Source organism: Pelobates fuscus, chromosome 8 (genome assembly GCF_036172605.1).
Source record: "Pelobates fuscus isolate aPelFus1 chromosome 8, aPelFus1.pri, whole genome shotgun sequence".
Classification (NCBI taxonomy): domain Eukaryota; kingdom Metazoa; phylum Chordata; class Amphibia; order Anura; family Pelobatidae; genus Pelobates; species Pelobates fuscus.
In genome coordinates this window covers 175,431,112-175,448,124 of record NC_086324.1, presented here as the reverse complement: position 1 = coordinate 175,448,124, position 17,013 = coordinate 175,431,112, and the positions used below count along the sequence as shown (strand labels likewise).

The 17,013-nt window shown below is 43.1% G+C and overlaps 1 protein-coding gene across 1 annotated transcript; it reads left to right on the top strand.

Annotated features, from left to right (window-relative positions):
* The first annotated feature begins 902 nt into the window (after positions 1 to 902).
* On the top strand, positions 903 to 12,172 carry EIF3CL (eukaryotic translation initiation factor 3 subunit C like). The gene is made up of 20 exons (XM_063430882.1): positions 903 to 1,027; positions 1,488 to 1,553; positions 2,077 to 2,266; positions 2,794 to 2,919; positions 3,046 to 3,100; positions 3,367 to 3,491; positions 5,708 to 5,832; positions 6,172 to 6,343; positions 6,427 to 6,530; positions 6,616 to 6,757; positions 6,888 to 7,013; positions 7,734 to 7,827; positions 8,272 to 8,459; positions 8,981 to 9,205; positions 9,878 to 10,241; positions 10,464 to 10,623; positions 10,747 to 10,812; positions 10,901 to 10,988; positions 11,101 to 11,266; positions 11,584 to 12,172. The coding sequence occupies exons 1-20, from the start codon at positions 927 to 929 to the stop codon at positions 12,075 to 12,077; spliced, it is 3,177 nt and encodes a 1,058-aa protein (XP_063286952.1). The 5' UTR covers positions 903 to 926; the 3' UTR covers positions 12,078 to 12,172.
* Positions 12,173 to 17,013: the final 4,841 nt, after the last annotated feature.

The following is a 17,013-nucleotide window of genomic DNA, read 5'->3' as shown; positions in this document are numbered from 1 at the left end:
GCCACCAGACCCCAAGTGGATCTGTACGTTTCTGTTTCTATGAAATATGCAGACACATCCAAAATTGGTAGATCCACTTTAAATATACAGTATAGCCCTAATCGGATGTAGCTGTGCTGCGTTGTTTTATGTTAATCTAAGATCAATGTTCCATAGTGTGTGTTTGACTGTTACACATTGTAATCGTCCACATATAGAATGTGACGGCAGATAAGAACCATTCGGCCCATCCAATCTGCCCAATTTTCGAAATCCTTTCATTAGTCCCTGGCCTTATCTTATAGTTAGGATAGCCTTATGCTTACACTCCTTCACTCTGTTAACCTCTACCACAGGCTTCACCAAACTCTGGCCATCCATATGTTGCTGAACTCCAACTCCCATGATTCTATGAATGAAATAGGCTGAGAATCATGGGAGTTGTACTTCAGCAACATGTTCAGGGTCGGCGTTTGGGGAAGGCTATTCTATATGACCAGAGTGTTTGAACTGCTGTTGTAATTCTTTACTTCATGATGTATTTTAAACGTTGCAAAACGAACGATACACACTTTAAATGTGTCTGAAGTTTGCTTAGCTGACATTGGTTTCCTTTATACTCTGCCCCCACTGTTGCCCCAGATTACTGAGATTTGCTGAGCTTGGCATTGTGGGAAGGCACGGGTACCTATTCTTTTGTGCTGGATTTTTTTTTTTCTAAATCTCTTTTCATGACCTAAGCGACAATATGAACTTTTAAAATTTAAACAAAAAGTGTTATCTTTGCATAAAAAAAAGATAGTATCACAGTCAGTGTTTGCTGTTATTTGTCTCAATATCGTATTTTTGTTTTTCTATAACTGTTATTTTCTTTTCTATATTGACAAAGTATTCATAACTTCCTTTACATTATCTACAGGTTTGTGTGACCTCAAAAAGACTTCAATATGTCTCGATTTTTCGCTACTGGCTCAGACAGTGAGTCTGAAGAATCCGTTTCTGGAGATGAGATTCTTCCTAAGCCAGTGGGAGGCACCTACGGCAAGCAGTGAGTGTCTCCTTAATATTACACCTAGCACAGGACCTAAAGGCAGGCAGAAACTTTACATACCGTTTATTATTCATAACGCGCCAACAAATTCCGCAGCGTTGTACAATAAGTGGACTCACAAACAAGTAGTTGCAACAAGACGTGTTACACATGCAGGAACAGAAGGTGCAGAGGACCCTGCTCAAACAAGCTGATAATGGCACTCAGGGAAATGGCAAACACTCTTATATTTGGTGTTCAGTATAATTTACAGATATATTTTATGTTAAGTAAAAATGCGAATATATCCAAGAGACTTAGAATTGCTTGCAGTAAAGATTTAGTTTTTAAATGTTGCCTTTTTTTTTAGTAGAAATATGTGAACACTGTAGCAATAGTTTTTCTGCCCTGGTTAGATAATCATGCTTTTCTCTTCCCTGTCTCATTCTTCTTTACGTCTTTTCTTCCAAACCCGCAGGCCTCTCCTCCTCAGTGACGATGAAGAGGACACGAAGCGAGTGGTGCGCAGTGCCAAGGATAAGAGGTGGGTTCCCTTATTCTGCCCAGGCTGTGATTTAGTTTCATCTTTGCCTCAGCCAGACTATTTCGTAGACCTCTAGTTTGAAATCAGTTGTGTCTACATATGTCCCCGTTGCTCAGTGTCTTAGAACAAGGATGTCAAACAGCCCTTCTTATGGCTGTCAGGGAATTATGTCAGTGGTACGCCAACAAATTGTAAGGTTTTGGAACTTTCTATATTAGAAAAGGCCATCTTTGTGCTTACTGGATGACTTGTAATGGCTAAAAAAAATATATTTTTGCCGAGGTCTGATGAGATTTCCTATGATGTCTTTATATAATAAATGTAGGGAATTAGGATCTGACTGGCAAACTCTATGGCAACCGTAGCATGTTTGGAAAAATTCTCCTTTACTATGGTCAAAACTTGGCTTTTACAGCCTACATTTTGCTGTTCAGTGTTATTTGTAAATGTGTTTCTATGTTACTGGGGGTTACATGATTACAGGTGTGGCCCATGGTTTTCTAATAGTGTCTGTCCTTCCTAGATTCGAGGAGCTGACAAACCTTATTAAAACCATCCGCAATGCTATGAAGATTCGGGACATGACGAAATGTCTGGAGGAGTTTGAGCAGCTCGGCAAAGCCTACGCAAAGGCCAAGAACATTGTGGATAAGGAGGGGGTTCCCCGCTTTTACATCCGCCTCCTCTCTGATTTGGAGGATTATTTGAATGAGGTGAGACCCAGCTGTTGGGCTTAATGTCGGGTCTCATTCAGCTTTGCACAGTGCATTTGAGCTTTATAGTTTCAACACACAGTCCCATTTCCAGAACTGAGGGTATAATCAGGCTGATTACTGCCGTGGTATGGCCGCTATCATGTTACTCACTATATCTCACAACCTCATGCTGGCCAGGAGTCTATGGGACTGGAACAGACCACAATGACTGAGGTTTGACTGTAGCTTTTGTTTATTTTATGCATTTTTATATAATGCACACCACCTCCAGCATGGAGTGACCTGAAGCTAGGATTGGGTAAACTGCGATGCTCCCCCTGCTTCTCTTGTTTTTTTATTTCACTGTGGTCCATCCGTTCCTAAGCTTGCCATTCCTGGTTGCAAAAACCTGTACATATTATCAGTGATACTGAGATATGTATAATTATCCTGACTCTGATCCCAATTTATCTGATACATAATTGTTTATCCATAAGAGAGAGGAACGTTGTAACCAGTGCTGATGGGTGTTACTTGTTTCACAGCTATGGGAGGACAAAGAGGGAAAGAAGAAGATGAATAAAAACAACGCTAAAGCCCTGAGCACACTGCGTCAGAAACTGCGCAAATACAACCGTGACTTTGAGACATCAATCAGTGCCTACAAACAGGTAAGGAACCAGGTCTTGTGTATTATACACCTTTTACACTATGTGAAAATGCCATTTTTAATGATTGCTTCTTGTAAACTGACTGGTGTCATTCTGTACTCAGTAAACCATTATTTTGTCTCTCAGAATCCCGAAGAGTCGGCAGATGAAGACCAGGAAAAAGATGATGATGATTCAGATGGTGAGAAATCTTTAAATTCACTTTAGTGTTGTGTTTAGGGTGCAGAGGTTTAGAATTTTTTCCATGTAATATATTTTTCTTGGGAGATGGACATTTTAAATGTGTTCTGTTTTGGGGTTCATTGGTAAACTGCATCATATGGGAAAGAATGCTGTCGTAATGTGACTGGCATCTATGTCAAGCCTAGAGTCTCTTCGCTGTCACTTTGAATGATGGGGGTTATTTTTTTCTTTATAATACAAACATAATTATCGCTTTTGTATCAGCTTCATCTTCCAGTGATGACGACGACGATGACGATAAGGATGAAGGGATGAGTGCCAGCAAGTTTCTGAAGAAGGTGGAATCTGCCCCGCCTGATACTCGCAATAAATTCTTGAAGAAAGCAGAGGTAGGCCAGATTCTCCTGCGCTAGCGTCTCTCTTGCTTGTTAATCTTAGATTTACCTCCTCCTTTCACGCTTATACACGGTCATGTCTTTCATCTGCAAAAGTTAATTACTTCAGTACCCTCATAACCACACTCTCCTGCCAACCCAAACTACTATTTCACACTTCTAACTCTCCTCTTAGCCCGGTTGCTCCTCCTACTGACTTAACAGGTACGAACTTTGCTGACAAGATCTCTGCAATCAGGGAAGAGATCTCTTCTCTCTCCTTCCCCTTACCCTTACAAAACTTCCCCCAGCCTCACTCCCTCTGCTGTTTTATGTTCATTCACATCCGCTACAGCGGAAGCGGTTTCTGCTCTGCTCCAGTCCTCCCGCCCCACCACCTGCTCCCTAGATCCAATTCCCTCGCATCTCATTCATACTCTGTCTTCTTCTCTTTCTCCACCTCTCACTAAAATTCTCAATCTCTTCCTCTCATCTGGCATATTTCAATTACCCTTCAAACATGCGAATATCACCCCGATTAAAAAAAAAAAAAAAAAAAAGCCCAACCTTGACCCTAAGTCCCCGTCCAACTATCGTCCTATCTCGCTACTGCCTTTTGCGTCCTAGATCCTTGAAAGAGTTGTGTATGCGAGATTGACAGACTTTGAGTCCGATTCTCTGCTAGACCTGCTTCAGTCTGGTTTCCGCGCTACGCACTCTGTGGAAACGGCTCTGACCAAAGTATCCAATGATCTACTCTCTGCAAAATCTCGTGGTCACTACTCTATCCTAATTCTCCTTGACCTGTCTGTGGCTTTTGACACTGTTCATCAGCAACAGCTTCTTCTCATCCTCCGCAATATCGGTCTACAAGATATTGCTCTCACCTGGTGCTCCTCCTATCTCTCCCAGCACTTTTTTTTTTTATTGTCTTTCTCTGGCTCTGCCTCTTCCTCCCAACCTCTCTCTGTTGGTGTCCCTCAAGGTTCAGTCCTTGGTCCCCTACTTTTCTCCATCTATTCTGCCTCCCTTGGTAAACTCATCAGCTCCTTTGGCTTCCAATATCACTTCTATGTGGATGACACGCAATGACACGCAAATCTATCTCTCCTACCCTGATCTCTCCCTGTCCCTCGTGACTAGTGTCTCTGACTGCCTCTCTGCTATTCCTAACTGGGTGGCTGCCCACTTCCTTTAAGCTCAACTTGTCCAAAACAGAACTTCTGGTCTTTCCTCCCTCAAGTGTTGCTACTCCCGTTTCTGTCTCCCTTCACGTTAATGGTGCTACCATCCGCTCCACCACGCAGGCTCGCTGCCTAGGTGTTCTCTTTGACTCCGACCTCTCCTTCACCCCTCATGTTCAGTCGATCGCCAAATCCTGCCACTTCCACCTCAAAAAACATTGCATGCATCCGCCCCTACTTAACGCCAGATGCGGCTACGGTGCTGGTCCATTCCCCTGTCCTTTCTCACATTGACTGTTGCAATCCGCTTCTCAGTGGTCTTACGTGCTCCCAACTTGCCCTGGTACAGTCTATAATGAATTCGTCGGCAAGGCTTATCTTCCTGTCCGCCCACGCCTCATCCCTCTGTCAGTCCCTATATTGATTTCCCATAAAATATAGGGATCTACATAAAATTCTGGTTCTTGCTTTCACATCTCTACATAATGCTGCTCCCACCTATCTATCCTCCCTAATACACAAGTATGTCCCATCTAGGCCCCTACACTCTGCCGAAGACCTACGTCTATTCTCTGTTCGTACTCCCACCTCTGCTCGCATTCAAGACTTCTCTAGGGCTGCACCGTTCCTGTGAAACTCCCTTCCCTTTTCCATTAGATGCCCACCCAGTCTCCACTCCTTAAAAAAAAAAAAATAACGAAAAACCCCATTTATTCACAAAAGCGTATCAAACTGTTAATGGCACCAAAAAAAAAAACCCCACACTAAGTCTTCATTGAATAATATTCTACCTACTTCCCTTACCTTTTGTGTCACTTTACCTCACTCCCTCTAGCAATGTAAGCTCATGCACTCAATCCCTCTGTTTCTGTGCGTCAAACTTGTCTGATTACAATTTCATGTTTGTTAGTCCACCCATTGTAAAGCGCTACAGAATTTGTTGGCGCTATATAAATATAATAATCAAGCCATTTTTTTCTTCGTTTGCTTGTGTATCTTAATGTTCCTTCCATGGCCCCACTGGTAACTCACGTTCCCTTTCTACAGGATGAGGAAGATGAGGAGGAATCGTCAGATGATGAAGATTGGGGTTCAGATTCTGAAGACTCTGACTCAGAGTCAGAAGATGATCAAGGGAATCGAACATCCCTGGCTTCAAAATTCCTTAAAAAGTGAGTAGCGCAACTTGCATTGGCCAAATATCCAAGATTAACCTGTTGAATGTAGAAAGGCCATGTTAACGCAATGAAGCGCTACTTTTTCATCCCTCTGGTGTTTTTCATATTCACATTTGGCTTCAGTTTAAGTAGACCGTCCCGTTACTTTATTCAAAGGCTTTTCTGTGTGGTGTCCATAAGTTTCTGTAGAACGCCTTCCACTACCAGGGTAATGTCTATAATCTGGTCTGTGAATTTAGTTATTTTTGTCATGAATTACAAACATTCTAGTTCGGGTAGTTGGTCGCTCTCACCCCCATAATTAATTTTGATTGTGCCATTTCATGATTGTAGGGTAGCTACTGAGGGTGACCGCCAGGCTCAAGAGAAGAAGAAAGAGGACAAAGCCAAGAAGAAGCAACATCGCAAAGTAAAAAGCAGAGAACATGAGGATGACATAGAGGAAGAGGATAATGAAGCAGGTGGCGAGTGGGAGAAGGTGAAAGGAGGAGCTCCCATGGTCAAGGTAAGCGAGAGCCTGAATCATGCCCTGACCTTTCATGTTCTTTTGTTTCCACACTCATTCCTTTCCATCTCTCTCTTCACAAGGAAAAACCCAAGATGTTTGCTAAAGGCACAGAGATTACACCAGTGATTGTGGTCAAAAAACTCAATGAAATTCTGCAGGCCAGAGGGAAAAAAGGCACTGACAGGTGAGCACCGATGGAAAGTAAGTTGCAAATTGCTGGGGTCTGATTTATTGCAAGTTTTCACTAAACTTTGACTTTCCTCCTCCAGAGCTGCTCAGATAGAGCTCCTTCAACTTTTGGTGGGAATCTCCGAGGAGAACAACCTGGGTCAGGGTATCTCCATCAAAATAAAGTTCAACATCGTTGCCTCTCTGTACGATTATAATCCCAATCTGGCTGCCTTCATGAAGGTATATAGATTGTCTACACACTGTCACGACTGACTTGATTCATTGAATGCTTCGTTGTCTCATTAATGGACATGATGGTGGAATTCCTGGTGGCCAACTGATTTTTTTTTTTTTTTTCTTGAATTTTCAGGCTGACATGTGGAAGAAGTGTCTGGAATGTATCCATGATCTGCTTGACATCTTGTTTTCCAATCCCAATATTTTTATCGGGGAGAATATTGCTGAAGATTCAGAAAACCTTGCAAACCTAGATCAGGTATTAATATAAACTAATGAAAAGAAAAAATTACCTGCGCTCTCTCCTTAATCCCTATGTATATTTAGACAAATGGAGGTCATTTAGTTGCTCCAATGGCCATTGGAGGGAATGCCCGCCTGCCAACGTAAAGGCAGACCCCCCTAAGCGGGTCCTACACTGACCCTTCAGCCTGCTTCCTTGAGCTTCTGGCAAAGATATCTCTGAGACAGAGAGGGGGTATTTTTTATATACACCCCTATATATTTATTAACCCTTAATAGGGAACACATGGGATGGGCGGCAGCATTGTAACCAGGCTGTGTGATACTAAGTAAATACAAAAAGAGAAGTCCTGCGCTCACTCCCATCACTAATGGGCCGGCAGCAAGGACTACAGTACACATCAGCCCCAATATATAGTAAAAAACAAAGAAAATAAAAATGTACCTGCGCTCTTTCCTTAATCCCTATGTATATTCAGACAAATGGAGGTCATTTAGTTACTCCAATGGCCATTTAATATAAACTACTTTATTGTGATTATCTTCTGCCTTCAGGTATCATACACCACTACGATATTGCCTACATGGCGATTCTGGATACAGTATATAACATTTATATTCTAATTTGTCTGTTATGTATGCCTAGAAGCAGACAAATTGCTCCCAAACCTCTCTGGAACTCCGGCCTGCAATAATGGTGTATTATTATATAATATATATATATTTTTTTTTTTAGCCCATTCGTGTGCGTGGCTGTATTCTCACATTGATTGAAAGGATGGACGAGGAGTTCACTAAAATCATGCAGAACACGGATCCACATTCTCAAGGTATGCTGAAAGCCCCGTTCTAGGTGTGCTCCGATCAGGCAATGGGTGAGAAGGGCCAGGAGAGTTTTTATAACTTTATTTTTACAGACGTGTTTTAAGGAATAAGTAGAAACGAATGCAGCCTTTCCCTACGCTTTGCTTCCTTAATATCAATGTTCTCGAAACTTTTGCACATGCCCTTGTGTCACTGTCAGGCTTTATATTTCAAAATAATATATTTCATGATGGTTAGGTTTTAACACAAGGGATAATGGGCATTATAATTAATCGTAGCAAGCCAGATTTTGCAGGCTTTGAGCATTTAATTTGCTTTCGGTTGGTGATGGGCCTTCCCAACATGTGCTATGTTTATACATTTCTTTTGCCTGTCAGATTGAGTGCCCTGGCAGGCTCTGTGAAATCGTGCTAAGAGCTAACCTCTTCTCTCCAATGTCTCTCATGCAGAGTACGTGGATAATCTGAAGGACGAGGCTCGGGTGTGTGAAGTGATCGAGCGGCTTCAGCGTTACCTGGAAGAGAAAGGAAGTACGGACGAGATCTGCAGGGTCTACCTCCGCAGGATCATGCACACTTACTACAAATTCGACTACAAAGCCCACCAGAGGCAAATGAGCAGTGAGAGCGATTCTAAGGTAACCTCCCCACTACTCCTGGGTTCTGTCAGGCTTTATCCATCATAACTTGTTTGGGACAGGAACCAGAAGTCAAACTCCCCATTTCTGAATGATCCCACCAAGCCCTGGCAGACTCCATCCGTCCTCGCGTGTCTGGTTTAGAACTGGAGTTTGACATAACCTTTCCCTATATTCCACCAAGCTCTATCTTAATGCGAAGAAGGATAAAAGCACATTTTATAGAACACTATTACAATACCAGCTCTCCACGTGTACCTATTGCCTTGACACATGCCTGCCTTCCTTTGCCAATAATAATAATCTGGTTCCACTTAGTTGTAAAATAAAATGTCTGTCACCTGTGTCCACGAGTTGACATTCCCTGAGGACTGTGCATCTGATTTTGTTTTTTTGATACAAGAAACAAAAATTGAATTAAAGTGGGCTGAGAGCCTTTGCTCTTAGCAGCAAAATCTAGTGTAACTGCTGCCACGGAAAACCAGTTCCATGTTGTATTGAAGTTTTGTTTGTGTTTGCAGTCTGAGCAGGACCAAGCTGAGAACGAGGCAGAAGACAGTGCCATCCTCATGGACAGACTCTGCAAGTATATTTATGCCAAAGACAGAACAGACAGAATTCGAACCTGTGCCATACTTTGCCATATTTACCACCACGCTCTTCACAACCGCTGGTTCCAAGCCAGAGACCTGATGCTCATGTCCCACCTACAGGACAACATCCAGCACGCAGACCCTCCTGTGCAGGTACTGGGCCATTATATGGAAGACAAAACATTCACATGAATTCAGAGAGAGAATTGTCAGGATGTACATTTTTGGCTTGTTTTGAAAACTTTTAGAGAGTTAAACAAGTGAGTTCCAGTAATTGAAGCGATGGCTCCTAACAGACGGAGTTTGATGTGTTTCTTGGGGGGGGGGGAGACAAGGGGGGGTGAGGAAATGCCAGATTATCAATTCTGTAATTGGAACTCTAACCTTTATCAAGCTAAAGCTTATGTATGTTGTAAACTGAAGGAGTAAAAAAACACATTTTTAAACTGCAACCTGTCCATTTTGGCCTGAATGTTGCCACTAGGTTTTCAGTTTAACAAAATTACTGTATAGAAAATTAACCTTCATTATAGACTGCTTATGTTATATAAACACGTGTTTGTATTTAATGCACTAACACTACAACATTTTACTTCGTGATTTTCTAAGGATTAGTATTTAAAACGGTCAGGATTTTAAGCTTAAATAGTTTGTGTAATACTAGCAAATCGAGCAGAACTTTAAATCTTGTGAGATGTACTTTTGGTTTATTTAATTTATTGTATTTCAGCTCTGTGAAAGAAATCTGTGTTAGTCATGTTTAAATGCTAATGTTGCATTTATTTATTTTTTTTATAACCCAATTTATTTCTTATATCCTTCTAGATTTTATATAATCGAACCATGGTGCAGTTGGGCATATGCGCATTCCGGCAGGGAATGATTCGAGACGCCCATAATGCACTGCTTGATATCCAATCCAGTGGACGAGCCAAAGAGCTCCTGGGCCAGGGATTGTTAATGAGGACCATGCAGGAGAGGAACCAGGAGCAGGAGAAGATCGAGAAGAGGCGACAGATCCCATTCCACATGCACATTAACCTGGAACTGTTAGAATGCGTGTACCTAGTGTCTGCAATGCTGCTGGAGATCCCATACATGGCCGCACATGAGTTTGATGCACGCCGGAGGATGATCAGCAAACAGTTTCACCACCAGCTGCGTGTGGGAGAGAGACAACCTCTACTGGGTGAGGAACAGGGCTGGAAAGCAAGGTCCAGGGCTGTGTACGCAGCAGTATTAATACAGTCTTCAAAAAGAAACGGAAAAGTTTATGGTTCACATTTTTTGGCATTTAAAATAAAAAAATGGTTGCTCTTCACCTGTTCGTTTCTGGAGTTCTCTTGGGTTCTTCAGGCGATATTGGCAGTGTAGATATTAGATTTTGACTTTTTATTTTATTTCTTTTTAGGACCTCCTGAGAGCATGAGAGAACACGTGGTGGCTGCCTCCAAGGCCATGAAAATGGGAGATTGGAAGACCTGTAAGAACTTTATCATCAACGAGAAGATGAATGGGAAGGTGTGGGACCTGTTCCCCGAGGCTGAGCGAGTGCGGAACATGCTCATTAGGTGAGGGAAAGGGGTCTTCACTGAATGGCACTGCTGTTCTGGATTGTGGGGGGACAACGACGACTTTTAATCTGCCTTATTTTATTCTAAAACATATTGCATATTTAAATGTTTCTTCTGCAGGAAGATACAGGAGGAATCGCTGCGCACTTACCTTTTCACCTACAGCAGTGTGTATGACGCAATCAGGTAAGACTTTGGAATCCCTGGTTTTGTTGTTGGCCATATTTCCTCCACACTCTGAGCTGTAAAGTTAAATGATCTGTATCTCTTGCAGGATGGGGATTTTAGGGGAAATGTTCCAGCTGGAGATCCCGACTGTACATAGCATTATCAGCAAGATGATCATTAGTGAGGAGCTTATGGTGAGTTGGACTTCAGTGCCCAGCAATCTTTACAGGACTTTTCTGGTCCATTGTTTGGGGAGATTCGTTCTTTTTCAGCTGACTGTTACTTACTCCATGCTTGTCCATTTAGGCATCTCTTGACCAGCCCACCCAGACTGTGGTGATGCACGGCACAGAGCCCAGCTCCCTACAGAACACGGCACTGCAGCTGGCTGAGAAGCTTGGCAACCTGGTAGAGAATAATGAAAGGGTATTTGACCATAAGCAAGGCAGCTATGGTGGATACTTTAACAGAGGTGAGGATAACTGCTGGTCTCCTGCCTTTTTAAACATCTTCTCATCTCCCGAATATTTGACTTGCTCTAAAGGATACGCCATACTGTCTGATATCCTGTAAGATCCTCTCTTCCATACTTTCTGATGTCCTTGAAGAGCCCCCTCCCCCATACTTTCTGATGTCCCGAAAGACGGCCCACCATAGATACTGGTGGCTTGCAGGTGGTCTCCCCCATACTACTGTCCTCTTTACTATTAATTTGCTTGTTTTGCTTGATTCTAATTGTATCCAAATGCATATAACTCCTGCAATGCTGTCTTGTCTTCTCTTTTCCAGACCAGAAAGATTCCTACCAGAGGAAGGAGGGAGGCGGCGGAGGTGGATATGGCGGTGGAGGATATGGTGGCGGCGGAGGTGGTTACGGTGGTGGAGGACATGGCGGAGGTGGTTACGGTGGTGGAGGACATGGCGGAGGTGGTTACGGTGGTGGAGGACATGGCGGAGGTGGCTACGGTGGTGGAGGACATGGCGGAGGTGGCTACGGTGGTGGAGGACATGGCGGAGGTGGCTACGGTGGTGGAGGACATGGCGGAGGTGGATACGGTGGTGGAGGACATGGCGGAGGTGGCTACGGTGGTGGAGGACATGGCGGAGGTGGCTACGGTGGTGGAGGACATGGCGGAGGTGGCTACGGTGGTGGAGGACATGGCGGAGGTGGATACGGAGGTGGAGGATATGGCGGTGGTGGAGGTGGATACGGCGGTGGAGGATATGGAGGCGGTGGATACGGGAGGAGAGGATACAACAGACGTGACCAGCAAAAGTCCTAGACTATGCTACCATTTAGATGGTGTGATCAGCGCTTTCTGTTCCAATTTCTATATCAATCTTTATTTAGTAAATAAAGGGATATGGCTGTAAGTTACAGACTTATGTCTTTGCTGTCTGCCTATCACAGGCTGTTTTTCCAGATCCTTCCAAGTCCTCGCTCTGCCTGGCTCTGTTAATGTTTATTTTCGAGATCCTTAATCTCTTTGCGATTCCTGTTTATTGCTTTGAAGATTAAACTCCCAAATAGTGAATTTTAACGGAGATGTTCTTCATTTCAATAATGTCAAATGGATCTGAGGTCTACGAGCTCTACAATCACCGTGGAAACAATTGGTTATGAATGTGGTTTTTGGCCCATTTTTTCGTCAATCTTGCTATTCTACATCTCCCCGATTTTATTTTTTTAAAAGGCCTTGCCCTTCCATCTCCAAGCTTGCCAGATCCACAACCTTTTATAAATGGTTTTAACAGAAAGTATTTTGTTTTCATTCGTTTATTTACAAGTCTGTAATTTGCATTCTGTGCTGCTTCAGTTCATTTTGAAGATGGTTGGCAGATTTAAAGAGGAAACACAATGTATTTTTTCACCTTTAAAAAATAAGACTATAATTACTGCAGATCAGTAGGCTGTGGGTAGGAGCACTTCCTTTAGATTACCCTAACCCTCAAAGAGTAACAATGAGAAGTGAAACATGACTAAAAGTGCTCTGCAAACCCTGGGGTCAAGCAATCTTGGGTAATTGCATTATTGACCTAAAGTCAAAGGGCTTCTGCACACAAGTAAAGTGTACGTATGAGCTCTGTGGAGAGGAAGTCCGCTGCCCACCTGAAATAGCTCAGTAGTAGAAATCCAAAGGCATCACAACGCAGGTTGTAATCCATCAAAGGACCAAAAAATATACATTTCTTCCAGAGGGCATTGATGCATTTTTGACATTCCATAGAATAGAACAAGTTTAGTATAGTGTTCTCTGTCACGGGCCTGAGGCTCTGAGTTTTGAAAACCAGAAAAAGTGGTTCTTTATCGCTTGTGATTCCAGTTATGGTGAATTTTGGTTTACTACAGCGACGCGTTCACACTGACATTGTGCACACGCAGCGACGCGCTCACACTGACATTGTGCACACGCAGCGACGCGCTCACACTGACATTGTGCACACGCAGCGACGCGCTCACACTGACATTGTGCACACGCAGCGACGCGCTCACACTGACATTGTGCACACGCAGCGACGCGCTCACACTGACATTGTGCACACGCAGCGACGCGCTCACACTGACATTGTGCACACGCAGCGACGCGCTCACACTGACATTGTGCACACGCAGCGACGCGCTCACACTGACATTGTGCACACGCAGCGACGCGCTCACACTGACATTGTGCACACGCAGCGACGCGCTCACACTGACATTGTGCACACGCAGCGACGCGCTCACACTGACATTTTATACTCTACTTCAATTGCGCTCACAGACAAACATAAACACTCTTACACAAACAGCCATGCTCTGACACATATTGTACACAAACTATAAACAGAGGGAAATGTCTAATATTGGGCATTCCGTGTACCTATTCATGTTTGTTATGAATGTCTAATACATATACAAAAAATAGATTTGCTCTTCAGTACCGTGAGAAGTCTGGGATGTGGGTGTTTAATGAGAAGATTGAGGGACTTCCTATGTGGTTTTACATATGTATTGCTACCTGCATCTTGAGTATGTTTTATAAAGAACGTCCGATTACTTATTAATAATTGTGGGGGATAAGTATATTATGACGAGCTATTAAAGGGATACTATAGTGCCAGGAAAACAAACCAGTTTTCCTGTCACTATAGGGTTATTAGGTCTCACCCGTCCCGCAAGGCTGAAGGTGTTAAAACCCCTTTAACCTACTTACCTGAATCCAGCACCGATGTCCCTTCGCGGGGGAGACCTAATGCGCATGAGCGGGAATGGCCGCGCACCCATTAGACCTCACCATAGGAAAGCATTATTCAATGCTTTCCTATGGTGAGAAAGTGACGCTGGAGGTCTGTGAGTCTGTGTAAAAAGGGTCAATTAGCCGAATTGGTCTGGGTGCCTACAGTGTCCCTGTAATAAAGGATCTATTCACAAAGACCTTCCAGTCACCTTTAACATACACATAATTATCACAGTTAGTGCTCCTAGCCAGGATTTATTTTATTTTCTGGTATTTTCACACTTTTTAAAGGTGAGGGAGGGGAGGAGAGATCAAATTACTCTTTGGAAACTGCTTAAATTTGTGAACGTAGCTGCTGGAGAGGAAAAGAAGTTAGTTTGTGAGAGGTGACTGTAGTTATTTTCTGCACCTGAGAAAAGGATCTTATACAGAAAAAAAAGCACAAGACACAACGTGAATTCTGCAAGCAAGCACGTGACACATGGGAGACCGTCCAGAGTGAAATCCACAATGCGCAGCTGTATGAGTGAAAGCAGGCCGTAAAATGTATTGTGAGTAATAATGGACTTTATTACTGATATTGCACAGCAAAGTAGTGAATAGCAGATGTTCAGATGGTGAACTGTTGGCTAGTTTGCATGATCAATGTAAAGAAGCAAATGCATTGATCAATTATTTTGTGTAAGTAAAAAGAAACCCAAGATTAGACATGTTTTAAAATTAACATTCAGCGTGATTTAAAACGGCAGTAGATGTGCAAGATTTAAATAGACATTTAAGATAAATCTGTGTGTAATTGTGACTTTGAAGAGCAGTTGAATCTAAAACTTACAAAGCAAGTGAAAGCATGGTGTGGGATTACAAGGAGCGATCATAATTTAATACCAGAACCAGATTGTCACAGAAATTCAATGTGGACATGAACGAGGTAAATTAACCCCTTAAGGACCAAACTTCTGGAATAAAAGGGAATCCTGACATGTCACACATGTCATGTGTCCTTAAGGGGTTGAAGGAGATGGAGGCCGGTGAGATCGCTTAGCGAGCTAATACATCATCAGTAGAATCTGTTTCCATTTCTTGGGTGTTGTAGGTTCAAATCCTTTTAGGATACATTATGGTTTTCCCAACATTTGTTCTATCACCATGATTTTTATCCTACGCCTTTTCTGTGGGTTCAATCTGTTCTTAAGTCTCTTGCTTCTTTAACCAGGCTAGCGGTATTCCCGAGTGTGACTCGGGGTTAATTTTCGCTGCCAGAAGCGGTAACCCCGAGTCACGCTCGGGGTAGATAACAGAGCTGGCAGCGGAGTCTCCTTATCTTCTCCTTGCGATCCAGCGATGTCCCTGCGCTGTGATTGCCGGGGAGAGCCCCGGCGGATGCCTCCATCTGACTTCCTGGTTCCGTCTCTGTGAGCCGCAGAGGCTCATGGGGGCGGAACTGGGCGGGTAATTCAAATGTTTCAAGCATAAAAGTGACACACACACATAAAGTTAGGTGATACAGTGAAATCCTGTCAGATTACTTTGTATCACCTCAGATTTGAAATTTGATCATCCTACACTGCCTTGCCTGCCCTTTTTGCTGTAATTTCTGCCCATAAAATAAATTTTTTACCATGGCATCAAAGCGTCACTTTAGCATCTCCAAAGCGGGTTTGGATCAGATGAGTGACAGCGGCAGCGACACAGAGCCCCTCGCAGAATTGAGCGACTGCGATAGCGATTTGTGGCAAGATTCGTCATCCGACTCTGACAGTGACCAGAGAAGTGGCGACAGCGACGATTCTGCACCCGAGCTCAGTGATGTGCGCACTTGGTGCCTTATTGATTGCGGTATGGATGAGGTACCGCCGCCAAGATTTCCGTTTACTGGATCACCTGGGATGAAGGTAGACGTTGAGCACATTGATCCTTTGGCATACCTAAAATTATTTCTCACAGATGACGTCATTGAAAAGATTGTCACGGAGACAAATCGCTACAACGAGCAGCAATCAGCTACTCTGCATAGCAAGTTTTCCAGGAACATAAAATGGGAACCGGTATATTATTTATTAGATTATAATTCATGATTTTATGTTTCGAACTTTATCACATCTGAGAGTACTTTTGGTCAGGTTTAAGAAAGTAATTACTGGCCTACAATACATAACACCAAATTTCCATGCAAAAAAATGGTACCGCTTTTGGTACAAAATTCCTGACATAATCATACCGTCAGGGAGGTTAAAGATTGGTGTACGCATATTTTAATTAAATGTAAAATCACAATACCGTGAATAAAATAAACTTCCCACATAATAAACGCTGGCCTTACTAGGACCCCTGTATGCCATAGCTGGCCCCCCAGCCTGATCATAGACAATCCCCTATGGTTGATATGCTGTGCTGCTATGTCCATGTTCCATGTGAAGGGGTTTGAACGGTCTATTGTTTGTCTGCTGTGAGAACCACGCAAGCTGGTCGCTGTCAGGAGACAGGTGGAAGGATTCTCATAGCCACAATGTGACCCTGACCTGCCACGGCTCTGGGCCACATAGAGGCTGCCGGGTGGATGGCTGTATACTCTCAAACCATCACTCAGTATGAGAGAGGGAAAATACCGCCGTCATCCGTTTTCCATTTTGTCCCATAGTAGGGGTTCACTAATTAAACTGATGACAAATAAGGAAATGACCCTAGTGGAAACATGCTATTACTCGGCTAGTTTAGCTTGTACATTGCAGTTCCACAAATCCCAATATAGTGAATACTCCATACTGCCATGTGAGATTAATTCCCACTTGTGTTGGTGAATGGTGCCCCCATACTGCAGATGGAATTAGAATATAGTCTGTTTTAGCGTGTTTCATTCATTAGAAAAGCCCTAATAATAACAAATAATAACAAAGTATTTAACCAGGAAAGGTACATTCAGATTTCCCTGGTTTCCAAGTCCGTCCTGGGGAAGTTACTATTACCCAATTTAATGGTATTCCATTTATCTACCTGGGAAGGA

Bases quoted from the DNA above. Each gene is read 5' to 3' on its own strand.
- EIF3CL (XM_063430882.1), top strand. From the start codon at position 927: ATGTCTCGATTTTTCGCTACTGGCTCAGACAGTGAGTCTGAAGAATCC. The intron at 6,758-6,887 runs GTATATAGATTG...TTGAATTTTCAG, and splicing joins ATCTGGCTGCCTTCATGAAG to GCTGACATGTGGAAGAAGTG. The intron at 10,624-10,746 runs GTGAGGGAAAGG...TTTCTTCTGCAG, and splicing joins GTGCGGAACATGCTCATTAG to GAAGATACAGGAGGAATCGC.